This window comes from Melopsittacus undulatus, chromosome 1, assembly GCF_012275295.1.
Source record: "Melopsittacus undulatus isolate bMelUnd1 chromosome 1, bMelUnd1.mat.Z, whole genome shotgun sequence".
NCBI classification, from domain to species: Eukaryota; Metazoa; Chordata; class Aves; order Psittaciformes; family Psittaculidae; genus Melopsittacus; species Melopsittacus undulatus.
Genome location: NC_047527.1, coordinates 85,974,748 through 86,000,956, shown reverse-complemented (window position 1 = coordinate 86,000,956; position 26,209 = coordinate 85,974,748). Strand labels below are relative to the sequence as shown.

The 26,209-nt window shown below is 39.9% G+C and overlaps 1 protein-coding gene across 5 annotated transcripts; it reads right to left on the bottom strand.

The window, feature by feature from the left end:
• Nucleotides 1-543: 543 nt before the first annotated feature.
• On the bottom strand, nucleotides 544-23,613 carry RIPK1 (receptor interacting serine/threonine kinase 1). 5 transcript variants are annotated; one of them, XM_031049707.2, is made up of 13 exons: nucleotides 23,481-23,584; nucleotides 19,739-19,808; nucleotides 18,986-19,196; nucleotides 17,234-17,387; nucleotides 16,655-16,792; nucleotides 14,740-14,968; nucleotides 13,749-13,898; nucleotides 12,402-12,478; nucleotides 9,241-9,331; nucleotides 6,778-7,332; nucleotides 5,021-5,092; nucleotides 2,760-2,912; nucleotides 544-1,838 (listed from the first exon to the last, which is right to left on the bottom strand). In XM_031049707.2, exons 3-13 carry the CDS (start codon nucleotides 19,135-19,137, stop codon nucleotides 1,552-1,554), a joined length of 2,058 nt encoding a protein of 685 aa, XP_030905567.1. In that variant the 5' UTR covers nucleotides 19,138-19,196; nucleotides 19,739-19,808; nucleotides 23,481-23,584; the 3' UTR covers nucleotides 544-1,551. The 5 variants fall into 5 exon arrangements, with proteins under 5 accessions (XP_030905567.1, XP_030905565.1, XP_030905568.1 ...); XM_031049705.2 differs by lacking the exon at nucleotides 19,739-19,808 and having other exon boundaries at nucleotides 23,481-23,613; XM_031049708.2 differs by lacking the exons at nucleotides 19,739-19,808; nucleotides 23,481-23,584 and adding an exon at nucleotides 23,370-23,480.
• Between the last annotated feature and the right edge of the window lie 2,596 nt (nucleotides 23,614-26,209).

The following is a 26,209-nucleotide window of genomic DNA, read 5'->3' as shown; positions in this document are numbered from 1 at the left end:
GCATTGTAGAGGAGAAGAGGGAAATCTTCATTTCACTCACAGGCAATACTTTATTCAGCAGAAATATAGCTTCTGGACTTTGGAATTTTTTCTGATCCTAACTCTGCCATTCCCTTCTACCTAGGGGCTGTGTTAAGGATAGAGTGTGAGTTGCACTTTCCCTAGGTGCTGTTTTGTGGTGAGAAATGAATGAACATTGGTCGGCTGACTCCTGATGCTCACTGGTATGCTAGGAGGGAAACCTGGCATGCTGAAGGGATCATGTTCTTCTGTACTCTGGGGAAGGGGTGGAAAAATGCCTAAAGGACACTAGGACACAGGGAAGAAAGCCCTCCCAGGTGTTAGTTACTTCCGCTGTGGCCCTGCTTGTACTGGATCATCCTTCCTTGTTTCCCTGTAGCTCCTTCTCACCATGTACAAGATTGGGTGTGTTTCAGAGACTCTTAAGTTTCTTACTCTATTTTCCATGTACCTACAAGGTTGAAAGGTTTTCATTTGTTTCATTTGTATTATAATGTTGAAAAGTCAATCAGAGAGAAGTGGCATAGTTTACTTAAAGATACTTGATGCAACATACAGATCAAAAGAGAAAATTATCTGCTCAATGGACAGCAAAAAGGTCACAGCTTTTTCCTAGGAATTGATCAAAGCTTGCTTCATTGAAACAGGGGTTAGACTGCTGTAGCATGCCAATGCTTAAGTTTCTTTTCTTTTACATGTCATTTTGCTGCACCCCTGAGTAAGACAGCAAAGGCAGATAGCTGAAAGGCCTCCCAGAAAAAAGGACAGCATGCATGGTAGAATTCTCCATAAAGTTCCATCACACTTTGCTTAAACACTTTGAGTCTCTCTTATGTTGGTTTCATGCTGATTACCCAGAGGCCACTCAATGGTATCAGATACTTTTATATTTTCAGTTTTGAATACAATGCATGGTATGAAATTCTTTTACAGTTGTATGTTAGACATTGAGCATATTAAAATTAATGTAGTTTTGTAAACTCATAGAAGTTGAAGGCATCTCTTTTGGTTTTTTGCTTCTAACTCTCAACTGCTGGAGTTTATGGCTCAAGCTATGGGCTGAGATAAGAACAGCTTAATTAAAATAAAGTATAAATGTAATGCTAACACTCATAATAATAATAATGAAAAGGGTAATAACAAAGAGAGAGATAAAACAAAAAAAAACCCTGAACCTTGATGCACCACTTGCTGACTGATATACAGCCGGTCCCTGAGCAGCTAACTACCCCCAGTTTATATACTGAGCATGATATTCTGTGGTATGGAATATCCCTTTGGCTAGTTCAGGTCAGGTATCCTGGCTGTGCTCCCTCCTGGCTTATCCTTCTGGAAGACCAATTATCTTGACACAAACTTTTTGATACACCCAGTAAGGATGTATTCACTGGGAACTGCTTGGCAGAAAAAACTTATTCCAAAAAGCTTGTGCAAAAAAGAGAGCTCCAGAAAGCCTGTTCAGAATTATTACTTGCTATTGGAAGATCTTCAGGAAAAAATACCCTAACTTTCCCCCCATTCTCTGTCAATTTATTCCTTTTTGATTTGCATTAAACTATTAAGGAGATCCAGTCTTTGGCAGTCATAAAGGGCTTTGGCAAGCTTTCCAAATGTAGCACCTTTGGCACCTTCCCTCATTACCCACTTAAACAGCATTTGGTAAACTTTTTCTTTTAGTCCATATCGCTCATAGTCGTAATCAATTTCATCAATGTCAGGTTCACAGAAGCCCAGTTTGCGAGCACAGTCCTTCCACTGTTTGGCCAACTTTTCTGTCACTAGATTCAGATGTTCATCAGTCACGGCACTTTTATTGTCTGCAAAAAGAAAATGGCATTGTTTAACATTTCTTCTGCTCCTTTTGCTGTCTCATTTGTTCTACTAGTTATTGGTAATATCTGGAGACAGAATTTTAGTGATAACAATCAGAAGTGGATTTCACTGAAGGCAGTATTACCCAGTGATGCCAGGGAAGAAACACTTCAGGACACATGAGTTCACAGGTCAGTTGCTGGACTTGCGTTTTGATCTGAGGTTATCACAGTTTGTCACTTAAACCTGTGAGATTGAAGAGCTCCTTCCCAGAGGTCTGACACAGCTGACTGTTGTATGTATGATGTTCTATATTCTGGGACACTAGTAATTTGTTTACTTAGGAATACATAGAGGTAGTTTAATTTGGTATTGACCAACAAAAATAAATTGAATTTCAGAATCTTCCAATTTCTACCAGAATGAAGTTGTTGCAGCCCCAGATCTGTCAGTGGTCAAGAAGCATTTGGGCAATGCTCTCCGATATCTGGTTTAACTTTTAGGTTTCCCTGTGTGGTTTCAGGCACTGGGCTCAATGACCTTCATGGGTCCCTTCCAACTCAGGATATTCCGTGACCTGAATGATAAGTTAGGTGAGGACCATCAATCCCAACCTTGCTTCTACCAATCTGAGTGTTGTTACTGCTCTTGTTCTTGATGCATATACATGAATACTTGTACCTGGTGTCTCGTAAGAGGTCATAAAACTATAGGACAAATGAGGTACACAGTATTAGAGAACAGTATTAGCACAAACTCTTACTTGTTTTATACACTCTCACACACGTAGAAGAAAAGGACCCAAACAGTTACTTTTCAAGTATCAGAGGGAGAAAGCAGTACTGCTTTCATACATTTCAAACCAAATGATTTTCAGATGAATATATAGTGAGAATACATCAAGAATAGGGAGCTATTTCTCTTACCAAACACACCATTTTTCTTATAATACCTATAAGCTTCTTCTGTAGCACCAGGATAAGTGCTGACGTTTTGACTGGGCTCTTCAATCTTCATGTGATTGTAGGATCCAATTTGAATTCCAGAACTGTTACTTATGTTGTACTTGACTGAATCTTCTGTACAAGGAAATTTAATACAATTTTATAATCAACTGCATATTGTTCAAATGTCAAGAATGAACATGAGAAGGAGGTAAGGAGACAGAAAGTTAATACGGGAAGTGATTAAATATTTTTATTGCATTTAATGCAGATATAGCCATTTACTGGCAACTGCGAGCGTATTTTCATTATGCAGTCAACGCAAACATGCTTTCACAAAGTGAAAACTAATCCTATTCTATTTGATGATAAAGTGGCATAACCAAGCCTTACGTGCTGGTAATTACTAGTCTGTAAATAAAGTTCCCTGCACTTTAGGAATGTGTAGTAGCAGCCTCAGTTTCTGCTGGCTAACAGCTGCAGAAGGTAGTCTTTACTTGAAAGCGCTTTTTGTTTTAATCTTAAAGCCTTACTTCTCCTGCCTCTCACCTTTACTTTTCATAGATGTACATTCAGGTTTACAGTTGTGACTTCAAAGTTCTGTGACACTACAGAAAATTGTTTCTACTTGCTCATAAAGTTTCTATACTCCATGTTATACTATGCTATCTTGATGGCATCTCTCTTCCACAGTTTATTTCATCTCTGCTATCTAGGAATGTATCATTGAATTGTATCAATTTTCACAGTGCACTACTTGTGTAGTGTTTGTTTCAACAACATTTCTCTTTTTTTTTTTTTTAATTTTTAATTTTTTTCCCCTGTTCTGTACTTTTGGTTCTAAGGCAAGACTAGAAAGTTTTCCAATATGCCTTACCAAAAAATGCTACTCCTTTATTTTAAGGCCTGAATCCTCAGTAATAAAAGTCAATACGCACTGATTGCACTGCTAAATTGTGTGCATCTCCGTGAGCTTGCATCTGTAGTTTATTTGTATATGATTAGCTAAAAATCTAATTTGGAGTCTTTTGCTTACAGTTGTCTGATTTTCACACATAACATGAAACTGAATATTCTAGTCATGTTGGATGACATCAGTTTTCTGTTCTCTTGACAGTGTTTTCTGAACTCTTTTTAGATAATCATCCATTAAATGTTCTAACTCTAGTTTAAATGGTGAATATCACAACCTAGGTATAAAATTGAAGTACAGATACTTAAAATGACACACAAACTCTGTATTTAATAATCCAAAATGATGATTAGATGTACAAATATTCTTGTTACACACTCAATTGCAGTGTGGAGATGTATTGTCATGCATGAAAATCTGATTAAATGCATTTAATATTTGTTAACCTGAATCTGCTAGTCAGAAATACCTATATGTATGCATGATTAATTTCTAGACGTTGAACAAAAGGAATGCATTTTATCATGTCTCAAAATATTATGATTCCTGTATCCTTTCCTTTTTTTGTTGGGGTTTGGTGTGTTTTTTTGAGGTGAAGGCCTTGGGAAATATGTTCATATTTTTAGCTAAAAAATTAAGAAATCTCATGTGTGTGTTATTTTCTTAACCTGTAGCAAAATGAATCTAGCACAAGATATGAAAACACATACAAATACTTTGTTGATATTAAGAGTAAAAGTTACTGTGCTTATATACACCTCTTTTCCCAAGCCTCTATTCTTTGCTTGCTTGTCATGTTTGGGTCATTATAGTCAAGAAGAGAGAAACCTGCTGTTTCCAGTTTTGTTTGTAAGTGTAAGCCACAAGCTCAGGTATTTAAGACAGTTGAGAGACATGTGCCTCAAGGAAGGGTGATCAGCACAGGGCCTGCAGCTAGAGATTTGTATTCAAAACCCAGAGCAAGAAAGGTGCTCAAATGCATGTGTGGTTCAACAGCTGGGTAGAGTTGCAGCAACTTGACATTTAATCTAAAAGTGACTTGTTTTGCTGTGCAGAAGATGTTACAATGCCTTCATGTTTTTAAAAGCTCTTTCAGATACAAAAGCATACTGTCTTGATCCATCAAATACACATTTAATGAATGGTGTGTACAGGTCCTTCTAGAAACAGGACTTAGTTTTGCACACTTGTACTGATAACTTCAGCTATGGTTAGAGGTATTAAGCAATGACATAAGTTATTTCAAGATCCTGATTTTTTCTGCTTTACTGGTCAGGATGCAATGCATAGCCTGTTGGCTACCAGGATGGATAGAGGCTACAGCACTCACCTCTGCTTGTTCTGGGCACAGTAGATTGTCCTCTAAAAATTTGCCCTATGAAACAAGTGGAAGCTGTGTTACCTAAACAGAGAGGGAAAACAAAAAAAGTTTCAAAAGCGTTATGTAAATAAAAAAGCAACTGTACTTAAAAATGACTGCCATATTTGTAACAGTAGAAGTACACAGTTTGTGCTCTTAAATACTAAGAGATGAGAAGCTTTTAAATTATTATATCCCCTTGAATAACTCTTTGAAAGCAATAACCTTATCAGGGTTCTGCTCACTAACTAATAGCTTTAACCACCCTTGGTTCCCAGTGAGGGCAAGGGGCTTTCATGTGGGTGTATGAATACCTGGCTATTCCCTGTGTGTGGGAACACAGCACACAACAGTTATGGACTGAGCTGCCTCATAGCAGGTCTTCAAATTGGCAAATTCCAGACTCTCAAGTGTGCTCTTACTGCTGAGACTGACTGCAGTTTGTATTAGCATGCTGCTTGTGAGTGGCTCTAGCAAAGGCATGGACACCACTGCATCTTCTGCTGGCGGCAGCAATGTTTAGCAGAGATATAACTTTCAGCTCAGGGCAGTAATTGTTTTGGATGCCTGCAGATGAGCTTTTGAACTTATGCTGGGGCAGTAAGAGTGGCTGAGTTATGGTCACCTGACACGTCACTGGAAGAGCTGTAATGCAGCTGTTCTGCATCTAAGTCCAGTATCTACCATGCTATTCCATGCAGCCTCCCTATAATAACTGTTTTATTTTTTATTTTTTCTTTCAAAGAGAAGAATTCACTTTATTAGTGATGTTGATGGTTCTAATCCCTGCCTTCTGGCATGACAGCTCTGATTCATTTCAATAAATAAACTCACATAAATAACTAATCCCAGCCTCTGCATAATGTAACAGAGTAACACCTTTGTGGCATTCTGCCTGTAAACAGCTGGCATTCTTGTGAGATGATCTGGAAAAGAATACCACACTAAAAATATCCAATATTTAGTAGAAACAGGCTAACATATCTTTCATTTCTAGCTCCTGAAAGTTATATCTTACAGCTGCCATTTTACTTATACTTTTTGCCAAAGCTTAGTGTTCTTTCTTTGTCTCCACACATTTATATGCCACAGCTCACTAGCAAATACGAACAGAAACTCCCCATCAGCAACAGCCACATCTCTCTGGAGAAAACAGTTATGAGCCTCAGCTCCTTGTTGGCCCCCTGAGCTTAAGAGTCTCATACCTTTCTACAAATCAAGCTAAAAATACCCATTTATTTTCTGAAATGCTGCAAATGATATTTCTGCACAAGCAGAACCTATGGTATGAATGATAACAGTTTTGAGAGTCAATAGTTCTCGTTTACTTTCCTAGAATAACTGATAGCAGCTCTTTGTTTTGGTAGCTGCTGTAGCAACATCTGCTGTAGCGGTATCTGCTTTAGCAGTATCTGCCATTTGCTATTCTTTGGTTGGTAGCTGAAGAGTTAGGTGTTGGATCTGATGCTTCTCTATTACATTGATGCTTTAGAAATGGTTCACTTGAAACTGAGCCTGAAATCAGTGAAAGTAGCATAACAGCCAAAGATAGTGCTTTAGCAACCTGAAGTAATGTCAAGCAGACAGAGAATTTAATGAAATAAATTCCCCTTTGCTATATGCTAGCAACAAGTGTTGCACAAACTACAAGACACTACTGACCACTTAATTTTTAGAGAGCAAGTGTGTTTTCAGAAACATAGGTCTTGGAGGAGGAGGAATCTCACCTGTATCTTTGTCTGTGTTCTTTGGATACCAGTTTACATTGGTTTGTGATTGCGAGTTTAGGCCAGATTCAGGCACAGGTGTACCTAGGTTAAAGGTACTGGCCGAACTCAAGCCATAGGTAGCATCTGTGTTTCCCATTAGAATACCGTTAGGGTTTATCCAGTGAAAAGTATCTACAGTTCCCTGTTTTGGTGTTAATTCGGCTGGCCACATATATGGATTAGTGTTTAATCTTGTTTTTTCAGCTCTGGGATGCAGCTCACTCCATTGAGGAATAGGAGACAGCTTTGCAAGTGGATCATAGGAAACTCGTTGTCTTCTTTCTTCCTCTCTCATTTCAGGGGTGTATACTACAGGAGAAACTGCTTTATCCATCCGGTCCCCATATACATGGTAGTTGTATTCACACTGAAGTTTTCTGTTTAGCTTATCAGCAGATGTAAATGGGGTCTCACAGCTCTCAACAGGCTGGTTCTCAGGTGAGGCAGCAAACAGGGCTTCATTAACCTGACTGGTCATGGGACCTTGAATACTGTGTAAAGAATTAGGCTGATCTGAAAGGGAGAAAATTAAAATATCTTAAATACATCCAAATGCAATTATATAGTTTTGTGATGACACTAGAATCTATTAATCTACCTTTAATATTATGGTAATATATAAAAGGCTAAATATATCATCACTTCCAGCAGAAGCTGTGTTTTATTATACAGAATGCCTTTACAGAGAAGTATTGCAAGCTTTTATCTAGGAGGTATAGGTTTGTTTAAACTATCGGTATCAAAATCCCACTTACTTAAGTGGTGTAAGAAATCACTGCATACTCTATTTATACTGACATCAAGTTCTCAGCCACTGAAATAAATAGTTCCTGGAGGCATTTGGAGGGTCTGATTTACTGCTGTGTCTCCACTGGCGTTAACTGAGGTTTAATCGGTGCAAAATTAGAGTGTAAAATGATGGAAAATAACACCACTGTAATAGGTATTATTTCATACAACACAAATTACTTGTCATTTAAGTCGTGTTTGCAAATCATTACTTAAATATCCTGTCTGGGTATTTTGTGATTAATCCTTTTTGTCTTATTTATTCTTTATAGTCCTAAAGAATACACTTTTACAAGTAATGCCTACCAAACAAAATAAGCTGTCATCTACATCCTTCAAACTAATTCTCACTATCAAAGGAAGCTCCACTTCAGTCTTGAACTAGATTGAATTATGATCTGGATCATGCTGCAGCATTCCAAGACTAAAAAAGAATTTTAAAATCTTCTTGTTACTATTTGTTCTTATGGTTTTAAGAGTAGGACTACAGATGCTTCCTTAAAAAGTTCTGAAAACTTCACAGTTGTCTGTACAAGGTACAGACACAGTTGTCTGGCAATGTACATTGCTTAAAGCAAAAGACTCTTATAGACCACTGTAAAATTGGAATAAAATGTATGTAAGTGCTTCTGTTTAGCACAGATAATGTCAGTGAACTATGTTTTGTCCCATCCCTCCATCCTCAATTACATGAATTCAGACTAGTTCCTTTTTATATCTTTATATTAGTACACCTCCAGTCTGACTCATTCTGCTTCTTTTGTTATTGCTGCTAGAGAGGGAGTGGGAGAAATGATCTAATACAGACACAACCTCACCAAAAGTGATAGCTATTAGCAATTCAGTATTAGCATAAACTACATGGCATCCATTGTCCAGGGCAAGTTTGAGATGTATGAACAGATCCTGTGGGATATCTTTCACTACCACTATCTGGGTAATGCCCATTGACTGGAGAGGAAAACCTGACTTTGATGGGCTGTCAAACTAGTATCTTTCAGCAGTGTAGATTCACAATAAAGCCTTTCATACTTAAAACACGTAATCTGCTGCAGCTTTCTGCTAGGGAAATGTACTTCTTTTAAAATATAGCAGTAGTGTTGCCCTACAAAGTTCATCAGTTCTACTGAAGAACAGTTATGGCAAACCTAGCTTTGGGGAAGGCTTATTAGTTATATGTTACAGTTTAACATTATTCATTTCATGTCTTTCAAATGGTGTGAGCAACTTAGCAGGATCTAATTTCTGCTGAATTTGATATTGTTGCTTGTAAATCAGTATTGTGAATATGATCCTATATCCTTTGCCATTAAAAAATTTTGGTAAAAAAATTCCAGATACATTTCTACAAAACTATATAATCACATATTAGTAAGACAGCTCTATAAAACCACAAAACATGCAACTCACGCAAGATGTGATGGAAAATACAAAAGGAGAGAAAATTCATCTATGTATGACTTTTGGGAGATTGGCAGCAAATTTAATCTTTTCAGTGATTATAATTCTTTCTCAAATGCTGAATAATTTAGTCTCTCCATAACCCCTTAATGGTAAGATCATTTATTTTGTACATGTACGCAACTTTATCTTTGGCAGAATACACAGAATAATGATGCGTTAGTGTCTTACCTGCTTGAACATTACTTCTGTGTTCTGCTACAGCATCTATTTGAAGGGACTGCATATCATCCAGCAGTTCATCTGACACAGGCCACATTTTCTGCATATAAGAAAGAAATCATAGGCAAAAATTTAACCAAAGGGAATTCCTGTAGATAGGAAACAGCACAGCTTCACAGCAAAGTGACTGGGATGAACAGATTCCATGAATCTGGGAATCTGGGTATAGAAAAAGATTCCACAACCTTGCGGAGAGCATAGCCTAACAAAAAATACCCATTGCTGTGCTACAGCTGGGCAAAATAATTTCTTCAGTGAAAGAGGGAAGGACTGCAATGCAACTGCAGAATACAATACTCTAAGTTGGCCAAAAAATACCCTTCCTTACTTGAGTATGAGAGTAACCCAGAGATGGTGGATTTGGATTGTCTGTCTTGTACTTAATAGACTTCTTGCAAGCAATCTTGTTGAGAAAGTGCTGCTGAGGTAAAGGTAGCAAACATGCACCCTGTTCTGTGGACTATATTTATTTCAAGTATATTCATCAATAGGGAAGAGGTGAGAAAGATTTACATTCAGGTATGACCATGATGACTTTTATGAAGAGTATTATGAACAAGGAGTTTAAAGCAAATCTTCAGAAATAAGCAGCACATTTTCCTTTCTGTAAACCCTCATCCTCACTTCACTAGATTGAAGGCAAAATCCATTCTTGTTCTGATCTTCTGATATTCCCACTATTCAGACTTCCCCAGAAGTAAATTATTTTTACCTGAAAAAAAAATTCTCTATTTCCTTCAGTGCTCCTTACTCATTAGTTCTAAAAGTAGTATTTGTTTTTAATTAAAACCAAGTAGTACTTTCACAGATTAAAAATCAACCACTACTTACTCCCTCCTGTCCCCTGTCCCTCCCACAAAAAACCCTACTTCTGAAAGCAACAGATAACATTCTAAAGGACACTGTAATTTTAGGTCCTTAGATTTTTTTTGAATAACTGAACTCCTTGCTCAGGGGAATTGGACCAGACGACCTGCAGAGGTCCCTTCCAATCTCACTAATTCTGTGACTCTGTGGTCATTTTAGTTAGGAGGCTGCAGACTCTGTTTCTGCAGTTGCTAGTGGGGGGCTATGCCCAATATGCAACCCTCCAACTCATGTTGCCACTGAAGCTGTATTAACAGTTCATTCACCACATTCACTTGCCTTGGATGCAGTACTTGCATTCTGTGCCCTGATCAGAATGGATGCTTTCCTTCCTGAGAAAGTAATAGATTCATGGCCCATTTTTCAAGTAGTCCTTTGATCCCTATGACTTGAGATGTATATTGCACAGAGCTAATACAGGTAGTATAATTAGCTATGATCCTGATTTGGGATCACTATCATAAATCAGATGTATATACTTCACATTGTGAGTTAGTTTGGTCAAATTAGTCCAGGAAATTTGTTCCATCAGTTTTATTTTGCAAAACTCTACTGTGTTTTCCAACAGTCACTAGTATTTCACAAGCGTCATGTGTTCCCTAAACCAGAAACTTTCGTTTCCACAAACTGCAGACGTGGTGACAGAAGGAAACACCTTAAAGAAAATTGTAAATGAATAGTTTCATGAAGGAAGTTGTTTTCTTCTTTATAATAACTGGGTATCTGAGCCTTATTTCACTGCAAAGATTAGAATTCTAATGCCAGGAGTTCTCACTGACAGCTGTCAGTACTACAGAAGTGAGTACATTCATAAAATCTGTGATAAAATCAGCCCAAGAAGTTCTCATTCTCATGTTTTCAGTCAGAAGAACATTCTTTATCATAATTTATAAACCTACAGAGAAGAGAAACCGACTTGGATACTCAGGAAAAACATCTGACTCGAAATATTCCCTGTTATTACTGCGGTATAGCTTCCTGCTCTCAAACAGGCTGGGACTCTTTAGATGAATGTAGTACACAGATTACCAAGAATTTACAGAGGTCTTTTTTATGTGTAGTCTCTGTCATATTCTGCCACTTCTGAATCTCTAGGAATAGCATTTTATTTAATGAGTGAAACTTAATGGATATATGAGGAGCTTTTGCAAAGTATTGTCATAGAATCAGTGTCACTCAGATGACAACAGACCTTGGGGGATCTCAGGCCCACCTCTCGCTCAAAACAGGGTCATTTATGGGATCAGAGTTGTGCAGTTGGGTGTTGAAACCCTCCAATGATGATGACTGGACAACCTACTTAGGTAACTTACTTCACTGCTTGGCTGTCCTCACAGGGCAGTTTGGGTTTTTTTTTTTTGTTTTCCCTCTTTTATCCAGTTTGAATCTCCCTTGTTTCAGTTTATGTCCACTGTCTCGTGTCCTCCTACTATCACTGCTGTGAAGAGCTTGCTCTATCTTCTCAATAAACTCCTCATAGGTAGGATGAGGCGATATCGTAAGTTTGGCTGAGACTGTCCTGGTCCTTCAGCCCCAACTCATATAGCAGGACTAAGAAGTGCTGAGCTTATCTCCTCCTGCTGCTGGCCTTCCTGACTGCTGTTGAGGCTCTGGTTGGTGCCCAGGCTGCTGCTCACCACTACCCTAAGGTCTTTCTCACCAGTGCTGCTCCCCAGCCAGGCAGACCCCAGCTGACGCTGAAGCCAGGGATCATTCCAGGTGCAACATGTTGCATTTGTCCTTTCTGAATTTCACAGGTTCTCCAGCCTGCAGCTGGCAGCCTTGCCCTTGTGACTCTATTGACTGGTCCTCTTAGTTTTGTGTCACCTGCACACCTTACGAAAGTATGCTCCACCACTGCTGTCAGGCCACTGATAAAGAAGTAAACTAGGGAAGGCCCTGGTAGAGCAGACCCCTTCACTACAGCAGTTGTTAGTGGCTTCCAGGTGAAGAAGTACAGCCCACTAACCACTACACTCTGACTCACCATCCAACCTGTTTTCATCTGCCTATCCCGACAGCAACATCCAAACTTGGACACAAGAGTATTTTGGGAGGAAATGCTGAAGTAAATGATATGCACTGCTCTCCCCTCTTTCCCAAATCCAGCTATTTTAATCACTGAAGGAAATCAGATCAGTCAAGTCTTATCAGTATCAAAGTCACAGAATCTGGACATAACTGGGATTGGAGAGAGGGGTTATGGGGAACTGACACTTTAAAATGCTTAGAAAGTTACTCACTTTTAACTTCTCCACATCAGCTCCAATACCGTTTTCTAGATTTTGGCAGTAAAATGGACTGTATCTTTGACTAATTTCTGCAAAAAGGAAAGAACTATGTGAAAGTGGTTTTCAATAGAAAATAAGTGATTTACACTGTTAACAATTTTGATAGATAAGGACTGAATAAAGATTTGCATGAAACCAGAAGCAGGAAAGTCATATATATATTTGGAATCTGTTCACATGGCTCATTTAGCCCTAATATAGTAACAAGAATAGGATGATTTCTAGTGACTTTTTTCATTGTTGTTGTTGGTGTATTGCTTTTCAGGGTGAAAGCTCCCTGTCTATGATATGTGTCTGACAGCTCCTTTCCTTGACTTGACTGGCCAGAAGATTGGTTGCTACATTTTAAGTAATAAGCTACATTCAGTTGCATTCAGCTATTTGGTAAACAGTTATCCCGTCTTTGCTAAAGATGGGATTATTGAAATAATTTACAAACATGGTAAATATCAGTATTTTGCATATGGGAAAATTAGAATCTAAGACCCAGTGCAAGCATAAACTCAATCCATTAGTAGATTATACAGGTTAAATATGGAAATAGTAGATGGGTTCCTCCTGTTATACGAATTTTCACAGAGTATTTAAGTACATGCCTGTTGTATACAAAGCTCTTGATGTTCCTGGCTAAATCCAAACCTCAATTTCCTGTTATGCATAGAGGATTTTGTTTTATGGGTTGTTTTATTTGTGTGTGTGTGTGGGGTTTGTTTGTTTGGTTAGTTTTTTTGGCACCATGTATTGAAACAGAAAGAAGAGGCAAGAGGCAAGAGGAGTTAAAAGAATCTTGACTTATTTGCTTAATGCTGTTAGTCTCCTTCCCAGCCCCCTCAGGCAAGACTTTCACTGACTACAAGTGTTTTGGGATCTGATTAAAAGAAAGGCTGATTAACTAGTCAAAGGCTGTTGTATTGGTTAGGGAAAACTAAACCAGACAGATTTTGAAGCTAGTTTCAATAGGGTATTTTCTCAGTTATAGCCAAGATATACTATGTCCCCTGATGTCCGCTTTTCTGTAAATTTCAGCAGGAAGATTATACTATGCTAAAGACAAATTTCAGCAAGTATAAAATATCTCTGCTCCATCCACTCACAAGTATTTCTCAAATCTGCAAATGTTGGACCAGATCGCAGTTTTAGTTGGGGTACAGGGAGCACACTTTACTGGGCATGTGAATTGATATTTCTATTTTCAAAGCAAAAACTTGTATTTTAAGAGAAAAACACTCAAGTTTGTTTTACTACATTGCAAACTATTGATGGACAAGTAACAAAAAGAATCCTAAAGCAGTGCCTTACCTGCAAAGGTTGGCCGTTCCTCTGACTCTTGTTTCCAGCATTGTTCCATTAAGTCAATAATCTCCACTGGACATTTATCAGTGATCTCCTGTATGTTTGGCCTATTTCCACGCTCAACGACGAACCGAAGCTGAGAATCATTTATACTATCTGCAAAATTAAATCAAATTCTGATCATGGGTTTTGCTACCTTTCCATAGGTAAAAGAAATAGCGAAGAAAGAAAAAATGAAGCAGTTCCATGTATGTTTGTGGATATGTAAAAGATCTCAAAGATGTCTGAGTTACAGCTACTACTTTCACATTAGTGAATTTGAATCCTCTGCGCTAACTTCCATGGGTTAGAGATTTATTTTAAGATGAATGGATTTACTGTATATCTAAGACATACCTAGTGTAAGTAGAGTAATGGATCTAGCTCTACAGAACCTGTATCTCAGTTATGCTTTGCACTAGGTACACAAAGATGGCCACACAGGCAACATTTAGCCATTTAGCAGAAAATCTATTCAAAATGATAAACATTTTACTCTGGAATTCCACAGTCTGCTCCTATTGTTCTGTATGAGCACATTACTACATGTTGAGAAATTTGTGACACACAGCTGAGAAGTGACACCTGGCTATGTGACTGTTCCTGTTAAAAGAAAAAACACACAAAACTAGTTCACCTCAGAAAATAAGAGTAACATCAATGATTCCATCTTGAACTGCCAGAGTTTTATATAACTTCTGCCACTGAGTGCAGGTTTATGCCCCCATGATATGGATGTGAATAGATTGGGCTCATGCCAGGATTTCAATGTAGATGTCCTTGTCTATGCTTAGAAGTCCAGAATGATGCAACTAATGCCTTTTACTGGCCATCAGGTGAAGAACAGGCACAGTTTTTAGACATAGGTGATTTAATCTACTAATCTTAATTTTATAAGTTTAAATGCTTAACATTTGTAACTTCATTTTATGGTAGCATTCTTTCAAAAGTAACTTACGTTCATATGGCTCTTTGTTAGCAAAAATTGCCCACATCACTATGCTGAAGCTGTAAACATCTGATTTTTCTCCAGGTTTTATGTGAATAGTGCTTAAATGCTCTGGGGCCATATAGGAAAGAGTCCCACCCCTGTACTGACAAGCGCTGTTGATTTGCTTCCGTCGGCCTGTCTCTTCTCGGGACAGCTGACTCCAGCTCTTATAGGATGCAAAACCAAAATCTGCAATCTGAAAAATGAGACAGGTCAGAGCTAGTGCCATGATGAAGAGGCAATAAACAAGTATTTCATGCAGTGCTCAATTTGATACAGAATAGCTGGTAATAACTTATCTAAAAATGAAATACTGCTAAAAAATGCAACAAGAAAAGAAAACAAACTATTTGCCTTTTTTGTTAAAATCCTAAGTAAAGTATCACTGCCAATAGGGAGCAATTAGGTGAACCTTCATTATTAATTTAACCCACTTGGAATGACTGTAAGGAAAATGAATGAAAGGAAAAAAGGAGTGAGAAATACTGAGGTGGCACCTTGCCTCACTTTTAACTTGCTTTTCTTTACTCTCTCATTGCCTATAACTAGCTTATTGTCCCTTAGAGTTTCTGAAACTTTGGGCTAAATTTAAAAGTCATATCTTCAGAGGAAGAGAAAAATGCAAGTGACATCCTGCTACGGAACTAGGAGTCCAGGTTCATGTCTCTAAGTGAGAGGAGGTCTACTGTGTTAGAGGAAGATACTATGTAAATTTTCCCATATTTGCAGTTTCCTAGAACAACTGTTCCCCTTCATAAATATTGGCAATGTTAGATACATTCAAGCAGATAGTTCATACAACAACTGCCTTAAATTATACTTTTGATCAAGCTCCTTAAGTCTGATCTGATTCTGAATTTGATCCTGAGCTCCAGTTTAGTTTGTCATGCAGTGTGATGATAGCCTAGTTTGGTCCTGTCCATAGAAGCTGAAACAAAAAAAACCCAGTTTACATTTAAAGCAGATCATGATGGTTCGGTGTGTTTGGTTGGTTGGGCTGGGGTTTATTTTTTTGTTTGTTTCTTGTTGTTTTTTGGGGGAGTTGTTTGTTTTTAAATAGAGTTTATACTTCTTATCTGCACTCTGCTCATACTGCAGTAGGACTTGCTACTATATTAACTTTGTAAAACAACTTCTCATTCTCTAATGTAAGAGATACTAAACGACCGAGCACTTTTCACAGGAACTTATTCCGTAGTTTCAAACTGTAATGGGGTGATTACTTCAGCAACGTACCTTGACCAAAGACAGGACATCTGATGAGGACTGCTGCAAATTCTACTGAGGTTTATTCAGCAGTAGGCTCTATATCTATATGTCTTGATCCAAAAGCCCAGTAAAATTAATAGAAGGGCTTTGGAACAGGATTATAAACCATTCTCTGAAGTAGTCTCCTGCTGCTTTTTTTGTAGCTGCTGGCTGTCACTTAAAAATAATGACTAAGGAAAAAAAGAGGGAGACAAGAGTAAAAGGTAATAGGCAAAAGAAGGACAAGAATAAAGAGGAGGAGGTAAAGGCAGGAGAAGAAATTACAACAATAAAGAATTAAACACCCGATCCATAAGAAATTCTATTTTGTTTCAATCTCTGTGCATAAACGGGTTTTTTTTCTGTTTTTTTTTTTTGTAGTTCATTAATTCTCAACAATATTCATTTTTTAATACCATTAGTGATTGGCTTTTTTTTCCCCCACGGTTGCAGGAGGATTGTGCAGATCTCAGATGCTGAATAGGCCACCATACTTTAGTGATCCACTGATAATGTTCTGTTAGTGATAGAGTACAAGAGTTTATCTTCCAATCAGGAAAACTAACCAGTGCAGTCAAACTGTATTCTTCCAACCCAGATCACCAGCTTTCTCCATTTACATTCTAACCAGTACCTTAATGTGGAAGTCTGTGTCCACAAGGATGTTTTCCGGTTTTAGGTCTTTGTGTATGAAGCCTTGCTTATGCAGATAAATCATTCCTTCTATAATCTCCATCACGAAACGCCCTTTCACTGACAAAGGCAGCGAGAGCTAAAATAAAGAACAAGTACTATCTAACAAAAATGGTATTACAAACATCAAATTAAAAAACAGTCTTTAAAAAAGTTTCTTTCTCAGTCCCAAGAGTACCTCTGCTCAAGCCATGGTAAAAAAGAACTAAGATCCCTCTTGAACCTAAATTTAAAACAATTCTAGAGTCACTCCATATTTACAAAAGCAGTTTTCTTTAGCAATTTTTCTACACTCCTATAACTGTGAACCTATAACTGTGGTCTGCTCTTCTGTGATGCACAGAAAAGCCACTGTTGTCCTCTGCTGTCTCTAGAGAAGGCAGAGCTGCCACTGGCTCTAACAGAAATGAGGATGAGAATCTAAAGACTCCATTCTTTAGGGTAGCAGTAACAACCTGTTCCTTTCAAGTGTCTTATCAACCCTAAGGAGGAGCAGGGGATGAAGCAGTTCACTGCTCACTTTCTGTAGCACTTTCATCATGTTCCCCCGTTGCACATACTCCATCACAAGTGAGTAGTTTCCATCATCCAGAAGGATACCTAGCAGTTTTACCACACGCTCATGCTGCAGTCTGTGCATAATACTGCCTTCTTCAAGGAGGGAAGCCTTAAAACTGTAAAACAGAAATCACACTGAACTTAGATACTAGGCTAAAATGAACACAGGGATGAAAATGCTGTTGATTCGTAATGAAAATGATGTCCATAAATGTCAAAATCCCTAGATCCACTGTAAGATGAACCACACCTTCCCCTAGTTTTGAATTGATACAGCTTCACTCATGTCAGGTTATATTCTCTTAGTCTCTGCTCAAATGCCTTGCACAGAGACTGTCTGCTCAGCCTGATTTTAAGGCCTGCTTTTCAGAAAGTGCATAAGCATCCTGAACTGGGGTGGGATCAGGCAGGGCTTTGGACAAGAGGATCAAATCACTCCACTACCTCCTGTACAGGGATCTATACAGATCTCTTTACCAAAGGGCTGGTGTTCCCGTTCATATTCAAAATGGATTTATTGCGGGGGATCCATCTACATACTGGATCATAACACTTACTAACAATTACCAGTTTAGGATGAATTTAAAGCCTAACTCTTTGTCTGGGTCCTGGTATAATCCATCAATAGTCACAGACACGCATCTGGGAGCTAACTAAGGGTGTTAAGAAGGATGGTACCCATTATAATCAATAGAAGAAGGGGTGGTATTTTTACTCTTGCTCTTTTTTTTGTAATCAGGCAAAAAGATATAAGAAAATTTTAAGACTATGTTCCTTGCTAATGCTTTCTCCCTCTGTGTTTCTCTGTAGTACTAGAGAAGAAAGTGATTGGTTTGTTTGCATTAAGCTCAGTTATAAATTTGCTTAAGATTTTTGTTAAATACTTTAAGGAATACTAAACTTACAAGCCTGTGTAGTGAGAAAGAAATACACAAAATAAAGCTGACAGGCTTGTACTGTGTTCGTCCCAAACTGTCACTGAAGTCTGCAAACTACTAGAATAGAAAAGGTATCATAACCCAAATGAGCAGAACATAATGGTTGGACTTGATGGTCTTAAAGTTCTTTTCCAACCTAGTTGATTCTATGGGGGTTTGTCACTCTCTAGTGAATGACTCATGAGAAAGATTTAGGACTGCTACAGCTGTGAGGTAGTAGAGCTGCAATGGGACCTGAATTCATTAAAATCAAGAGCTGATTCAGTCCTTGAATTAAAGCAGAGGGTGTGGCTCACTCTGCTTTTTCTCCAGGGAGAGGGTTATATTCTTGGTATTATACATGGGGGGTTAGAATCCTGCTGATGGCTTGTACGCGTGTTGTGTTCTTACTGGACACTTACAGTTGGACAACTGTATTGAAAATTGATCTGCAAGATTGAAAATATCACGTGCCCACCGAGTTCCTGCATTTCCTTAAGTGTGCAAGAGTCCCCCAGATTCTTAATAACTCACAGGAGTGCTAACCTTGCAATAGAAAAGAGGAACCTCACTGGAACAATGAGTTAAAATTAAAAAGTTCGCTCATGACAGAAAAAAAAAGGAAAATTTGCAAGAATTTGCTAATATTCTCTGAAGAGTATTTTCCTCACATACAGTACCTCCAGAATCCAAAGATCTGAAATTATTACACTTTATTTAGATTTATCCCCATTGAGTTTGGAGATTTCCTTAAACCAACTGAAAGATAAAAATCAGATCTAAGATCTGTAACTTACTTAGAGCGCTCAGGTCCTGTATACACTTTTTTTAATACTACATCTCCATATTTCTTGTGATGGCATAAGAAAATTGTTCCAAATCCTCCAGCATCTAATTTTCTTTTTTCAGACAAATCCTGGCTGTTCATACAGATGTCTTCCAGAGACATGTTTGCAGTCTTTATGGCTTAGCTATTAAAACAAAATCAAGTACTTGGTGTTTCTGGACCTGCAGTATAAAGGACAAAAACGAAGTTTCATTATCAAGCATTTAGCTGTTCCACTAAATAAGTGCCTGTATAAGGAGTGGGACACAAATATATACTCTGGTAACCCTTATGAACAAAGGGCCTCAGTCTGAAACCAAAGATGCTGTGGCTGTCACAGCATGACAAAGATTTATCTTGTCACCCTGTTACAGTTATATTAAGAAAACATAAAAACATTTCTTTACCCGAGGATCTCAAAGTGCTGTTAATAAATAGGCTTTATCCACCTAATACATAGTAGATCAGTACTGTCACTACACTTAACAGTTACAAAAACCCAGAAAAATCAAGGGCTGTTTTCCCAAAGGTAGGAAGTACCTGATGATTCTGATAGGTATCTCATTTCCTAAATTGCCTGAACATGGGCCTGTCAGGTACCCAGTATAACTTTAAGCTACTTTTTAGGCATCTTTTCAAAACCAGCTCTAAAGATTTGCTTGAAGCTTGAAACAAAGAAACAAAAGGAAAGTGAAACAAGAAACAGCTTCTATGGAAAACTTACTTTCCCAGCTGTCTGAATCTAAGGACAAGCACCAGGAAGGACTGTGGTGGGATTTAAGGCAAATTCTCCCCTATGTTTCAAAAAGAAGAGGAACAAAGAACGTGAAGGCTTGTATTAACTCCTAAATACACCAAAAGAGAGCTTGTGGGAGCCTATGAAATGGGTAGACAAGTAAACCGCAGTGGATACCAGAGTAATTTTAAGCCTTTGATAAAGCTGTGGTGCTCTCTTACCTAACATGTCTTAGGAGGAAAAAACTTAAAGCTAGACAGCCAGTATTTTTGGCACATACCAGCAAGTTGCCTTGAAAGCACAGGTACAAGACACAAGCTCTGGGTTTTTCTCCCCACTGAACTTTTACCTTGAGCACCTTACATTGGCTAAGGAAAGAGTTTGCTGAAAAAAGACAAAATCCAAGAGTAGGGCTGCTCAGTTTCCATTCCTCCTGGATGACTAATGACACAGATACACAGAACTGGTAGAAAGGCACAATTTTGAAGTGCTAGTACCAGCAACAGTTGGCTTCCTCTGGTAAGTAAGAGCTGTAAATAATGTGGCAAAGGGATTCCCAATTTTTTCAAACCAACAGATGACTGCTAATTCCTGTAAAATACTGTGCACCTGCATCATCAAGTCTCTAACTGAAAAGTTTGCTTAATGTTGTTATCAACATCAGCTGCAGCCTCTTTCTGGAGTCTGGGAGCTGAGGAGGCAGAGAAAGTGTCTATAGAAAGTAGGTGTGTGCAGGAAGAGAGATGTTTGTGGGCTAATATGGGAATTGTTTGGTCAGTTCAATACTGACAAGCCAAAATAGGAAAGGGTAAACTTAATTAAAAAACCAAAAAAGACTCTCAGCTGTAGAAGAAAGAAAGCAAGAGCTTCCTCTTCCAAGTGTACATATACCCTATGAGCTGTTGTTGCATAGATGAGCAGTGTGCTCTCTTCAGAGTTTTCTTCTTTGGTTTTCCTAGCTTTGAAAGGAGGTAGATTTAGGTTTGCTGGAGTGCTAGCCTGCATTACAAACACAGGAGCAAGGATATGGCTGCATTCATTAGTAAAAAGGTAAGCTCTGCTGTGCCCAACAGTTCTTATCAGAGGGGAGACTCTTGTGTTTTGTTTGTGGGTTTGTTTTCGCTTTGTTTTTTTGTTTTTTTTTTTTTTTGTTCGTTTGTTTCTTTTGGGTTTAAGTTCCTTTATAGCTGTGCAGCAAGTGACTCACGGTATTGCCAAGAACACTTACTGCTGCTCTTGTTGGTGAGCTTTTTGTCTCTCTGGAAATTTCTGCTGATGGTTCTCCAGCTTTCTCGGGGTGGTGCTACTGACTGTTGTGTGACTGGGGTGGGTGCCAGAGGTATAAAGGCCTGAATACAGTTGTGGAGCTTTAAGATGGCATCAGCTAATATCTTGCTTCTTTGCCTGGTGTCTCACTTTCAATAACTGGTTCAAAGTCACGTATCTATGTATTTTTTTTCATGCGAACAGTAATTATGCATGTAGGTAGTAAGAATTGCACATGTGTTTGTTGTGAATGCAAATTAGATGTGTGATTTTTGAACGATGAATCTCTAAAGTTGCATTAAAACTCTTGATAGCTTGAGGTTGCCATTCAATACCACATAACATGACAAAAAACAGCCATCCCTCAAACTACAATATAGGACCTTGTTCCTATTTATATTGCTACTACCTGTTCCTACCAAGCAGAATGTAATCACTGTAATTGGAAGGCTTAGAAACTTAGAAGCAGCAATAACTTCTGAAAAGAAAAATATCTGCTGAAATGAGCTGGATAACATTTAATGGAGGGAATTTTCCCCTAAGGTAGGATGGAACCCTCTCCTTGGGCATGCTCTACCTTAAGATGATACTCCTGTTTTTCATCATTATTGAGTAGTGAGGTACTCTGAGTAGAAGCTCTTTGATCTCAAGACTTATTTCAAACCCAAAGGTTTTTGTTGATAGATATCACAGAAGTCTCTAGCCATATTCTAAGGAAAAGACTACTTATTTTGGTATACTACTTAGGATAAGGTGTTGGCTGACATTGCCTAGACTTGTCAGATGATTAAGAAATAGAGGATGGAAGCTCCAAGGCTCATGTCCATTCTAAGCCTACAGGTTATGGTTCTTATAGTTAAGAGATTTGGGTTTAGCCTGACCTTATTTCTAGGACTTTGTGTTTCATGATGTTGCTCTAACCTGTATACTTGATTGATTATAAACCATTTTTAATATAGTGTTCAGAACACCTGTATTAGTGTGAGTTCATCTTTAACAAGTGCCAACGTGTATCACGAGAATATGGCTGCTAGAAAAGATGGATTTTTGCCCACTAACATATTTGGATTTTTGCTCACTACCATGTTTAGATTTTCTGTAGCGAGGGTTAAAAACGTATTAAGAGGGCTTGTGGCATTTTTCTTTTTAACACTGCGGTTATGTTCTCTAACCTCCAAAGGGCACAGAAACTCTCCAGAATCATAACTTGGTCATTAGGTCGCACTGCACTGATTCCTGGGCGGTTCGCTGTGTTGTAATGCACTGATCTGCTGCAGATCTTGTCAGGAGGATTACTGAGCACGTTAGCACGATCATACAAAAAAGATCAAGCAGTAATTGCAGCCCTTTTGGTCTAATGACACAGCACGGAAGTCCTTGAGAGGGTGTTACAAGGTATAATTGGAGAAAGTAAACGAGTTTTCAAGCACCAGAACTTGCAGACATTTAGTTATCAATCATGAAAGGAAGGGAATAACAAACAGGAACCAAAGCTGGTATGGCCGGTGCGGGTAACGGGAACTAAACAGAAGGGTAAGGACAAAAATACTGCACGCAGGGAAGATGGTTCAAAAGCTTTAGTACATCTCAACTCTGTTGCTGTAAGTCACCAACTCCACCTAAACCTTTGCCTTCCGCTCAGGTTCTGCTGCATCCTTTCACTGAGGGGTGTGGGTTTTTTTTAGTGGTTTTTGTTGGGATTTTTCCCTCTTTGGGTTAAAAAAGAAAAAGGCACCGATCAGCAGCAGGTTTCGGAACAGATCCCGTGCGAACGCTAGGAGAGGCCAAGGCAAACCCGGAAACAAGAGAGAGGGTGAAAAGGGAAAGCAGGGGTCTGCGCAGTTGCTCGCACCGGTACCGGTGTGGCACAGACGGCTCTGGTTTTAGAAACCCGTATTCGTGTGCGGCACCCAGAGCGGGCCGGTGTGTCAGAGGCCCCTCGGCCAGGCGCGGCTATGCTTTAGGCAGAACGCGGGAGGGAAGTGCTGCTCCTTCCTCCTCCCGCCCCCTCCGCCTCCCTTTCCCGGTCCGCTCGGTCCCGGCAGCCCCATGCGCACTGGGCGGACAAACGCACCCGTTCGCCGCGGCTGGAAGCGCGGGACAGGGAAAGCTCAACCGCGGGTCTCCGTTCTATTTCCTCCCTGGCGAACGCGACCTGTCGCCATTCTCTTCCTGGCGGCTTTCTGCCGCCGGGCGCCTCGCCGGGTCGCTTCCCGTCACTGCGCCCCAGGGACTTCTCCGTGGCCCGGCGATCCTCCCCGCGGCCAAGACACCCTGCCCGCCGCCGCAACACGGGATGCGCCGCAACCCTGCAGGGCCACCTCGTCCCGAAGCCCTGCAGCTCCCCCCGTACCCGAAGCCCGCAGCGGTGCCGGCTTTGCAACACGAAGGTGGTGCGGGGGTTTCGGTGGAGCAGCCCAGGTTCCCCTTCCACCACCCGCACCCGCGGCCCGCGGTGCCTTACAGTAGCTGCGTCCCCTCTCGTCCGCCCTGTCGGCTCCCCGTGCGCGCTCTGAGCCCGTGAGCGCTGGCCGCCACGGGAGGAGCAAACCGTGATCGGCCCGCCCTCCTGACGGCCCCGGCCGGGCAGCTCTGCTCTTAGCGGAGGAATTCAGAAGGCGTCGAGAAGCGGCGGAAGATCCTCGGCTGCAAAAAGCCGAGAGACCTGGCACGGTTCCGTCGCCGGGAGGAATGACAGGGCGTGACGAGCGGCAATGCCCAGCGCCTCCCTCCTTCCTCTACCTCTCCCCCCACCCCGGCTAGCGAAGGAGCCGCCGGCGCATATGAGGAGTCCGTTCCCCGCGCCCACCACCCCACCAGAGTGTAATGCTATGAATGATGCAAGCTTGACAGCATTACCGGCACCGAGTTTGGTGCGTGGTGGAAATGCTTTTCCTTGCTGTCCTATTGGTGCCCAAGAGGCAGCTTTTTGTTCAGAAAGGGTGGAGGCAAGAGTTTCTCTTTGTCAACAGGAAAACTGTGACCGGTAATAGTCCTGGGGATAGATGCAGAAATACGTAACCTAAAGGGACCACTGTACACCAGGTAGTCCGTGCTGCAGGGGTCATGTGTGTCTAGGGCATCTCTGACAGATTTTATGCACTTTGCCATTGCCTTAACAGCAAAGAATATTCCATAACATTCTAGTATTTTCATTAGGTAGGCTGTTCAAATATAGAAAAAAGGGCGAATACAGCTTATTTATATAAGACTGATCTCTTTTCTTTTCCTCCAGTGGAATAATGATGATGATGAGTACCCACCCACTTTGCCATGACCTTTCCTATTCTGGAAAATTCTGGCGTTTCCCACAGCGCTTTTTGGATGCTGTGGAGTTCGTGGCTCAGTACTACCAGGCACTACCAGAATAGCTGTGTCAGCAGATTCGTGTGGGAATGCAAAAGAAATCCACAAATCGTGTTTAGGGGAGGCAGCCTTTCTAAAGCTGGAGGACATGCCTGAGAGCGATGAAAGTGGTCCAGGAGGGTGGTCCTATTTCCTAGTGTAAACTGATACCTCAGACTGTCATAGATCTGAAAGAAGCAGATCGATCTAAGGCCAGCAGGGAGGAGTGTTTCCTCACAACAGGATGTTCCCAGCTCTGGAGCTGAGTCAATGCTGAATTAGATTTAATCCATGAATAGGGTTCCTCAACTGTGGAGGATGTCGGAGGCCATTTTCACCTGTCCTATCCCTGCCACATACAAGCAAAGGCACCCTGTTCAATACTGAGGCCTTTGAGATGGGTTCACTGGTGTGTAATGCCAGCATATCCTGGGGCTCTCGCCCTCTCCAGGTACAGAACTCATTCTTTATTTCTCCCTGTGATGGTCAGCAACATAATATCTGAATTTCTAAACCACGTTTGTACCCTGATATGTTCTTCCACAGAAGACACAGTCTGATTTGTGGCTTCTGCTGGCCCCCATGTTCACTTGTGGCTTCTACCTTTCAGCTTTCTGATAAGTACATCTTTGGAAAGAAAGATGAGCAACAGTACTATGCGGGCAGCTGCAGGTTTGGAGAGCAGCCTTGGTGATCAGTTGTAAGCCGGAGTTTTCTTTCTGAGGCTTGAGACAGTTTTCTGCACTTTGGACAAACTGAACAAACAGCTTCTTTGCGGGAAAAGTCTTTTAAAAAATGCTGAATGCAATAATTTCCACTCTGAAAAGTTATGTTGGTATAGGATTGGTTTGTGCTCAGTGCATCCCCATTTCCCACCGATTCTGGATCAGCTGTTGATGAGCCAGAACAGGAGTTTAATGCTCTAACAGCTCCAGATGTAAGGGCTGATCACACCTATGGTAATGAAAAGACTCAGGATGGCTATGCTGATTTGCCAAGCTGAGTTCGTTGTAGTTTGAATGTAGACATTTCATGTCCATTCATATCATGAGGTATTGGAAAGAGGGTGCTGTTAAACCTGCAGTCCAGAGAATCTGGGATGTTTGTCAACTGAATAAGCAAACCAAACACAGATGTGGTATCTGCTGGGCCGATCATGCAGATTTGGTCTTCTGTTGCAATCCCAAGCATTACAGAAATCTTTTGAGAACGTTTTACTTCTGAGTTTGGGGTTGTTTTTGGGTTTTTTTTTTTGTTTTTTTTTAGTGATGTTGGTTTGGTGCTTCAAAGCTTTTGAGCTTTACATCGTGCATGTGGCTGAAGGCAGGAAGACATCTAAACTAATAAGAATTGCATAGTTAAAAAGGTTTGAGTGTCTTTTGGTGGTGATTTGCCAGAAACCACTAGCCAAAAAAGGGACAGATAGCATTTATCTGATGGTAACAGTCAGTATTACCAGTAATGACATTCCTTCTCAAAATGAATAGGGAAAATAAGCTGATAAAAAATACAATCTGAATTCATGGAGAAATCTCTTAATTCTGATTGGGAAGCTTATGAATTGGATGACAAGGCCAATACAATTTTAATGCTTTTCATAATAATGCCTTTATGTGAACAGAAGTTTTCAATTTTAGTATTAATGAAAATAAGCCCATTACTTTGTTTTTTACTTTAACTGAAACTTTCACTGATCTTGACAAAGCTTTCACTTACTTTGTACTAAAAATCTCAGCCATCCTATTAAAACTGATAGAAAAAAAATATAAATACAGAGAATTCTACTGGAAAAAAAAAGTGTGCAACATATAGATGTTGGGAAGAATCAAATGAAGCTGCTAGGATCCA

What these genes read in the sequence shown, in the direction of transcription:
- RIPK1 (XM_031049705.2), bottom strand. Translation starts at nt 19,137, where the DNA reads ATGTCTCTGGAAGACATCTGTATGAACAGCCAGGATTTGTCTGAAAAA. An exon ending in GGAACGGCCAACCTTTGCAG is followed by an intron (nt 12,479 to 13,748) that starts GTAAGGCACTGC and finishes TCCTTTTTGCAG; the next exon opens with AAATTAGTCAAAGATACAGT. An exon ending in GAACACAGACAAAGATACAG is followed by an intron (nt 5,093 to 6,777) that starts GTGAGATTCCTC and finishes CTCTCTGTTTAG; the next exon opens with GTAACACAGCTTCCACTTGT.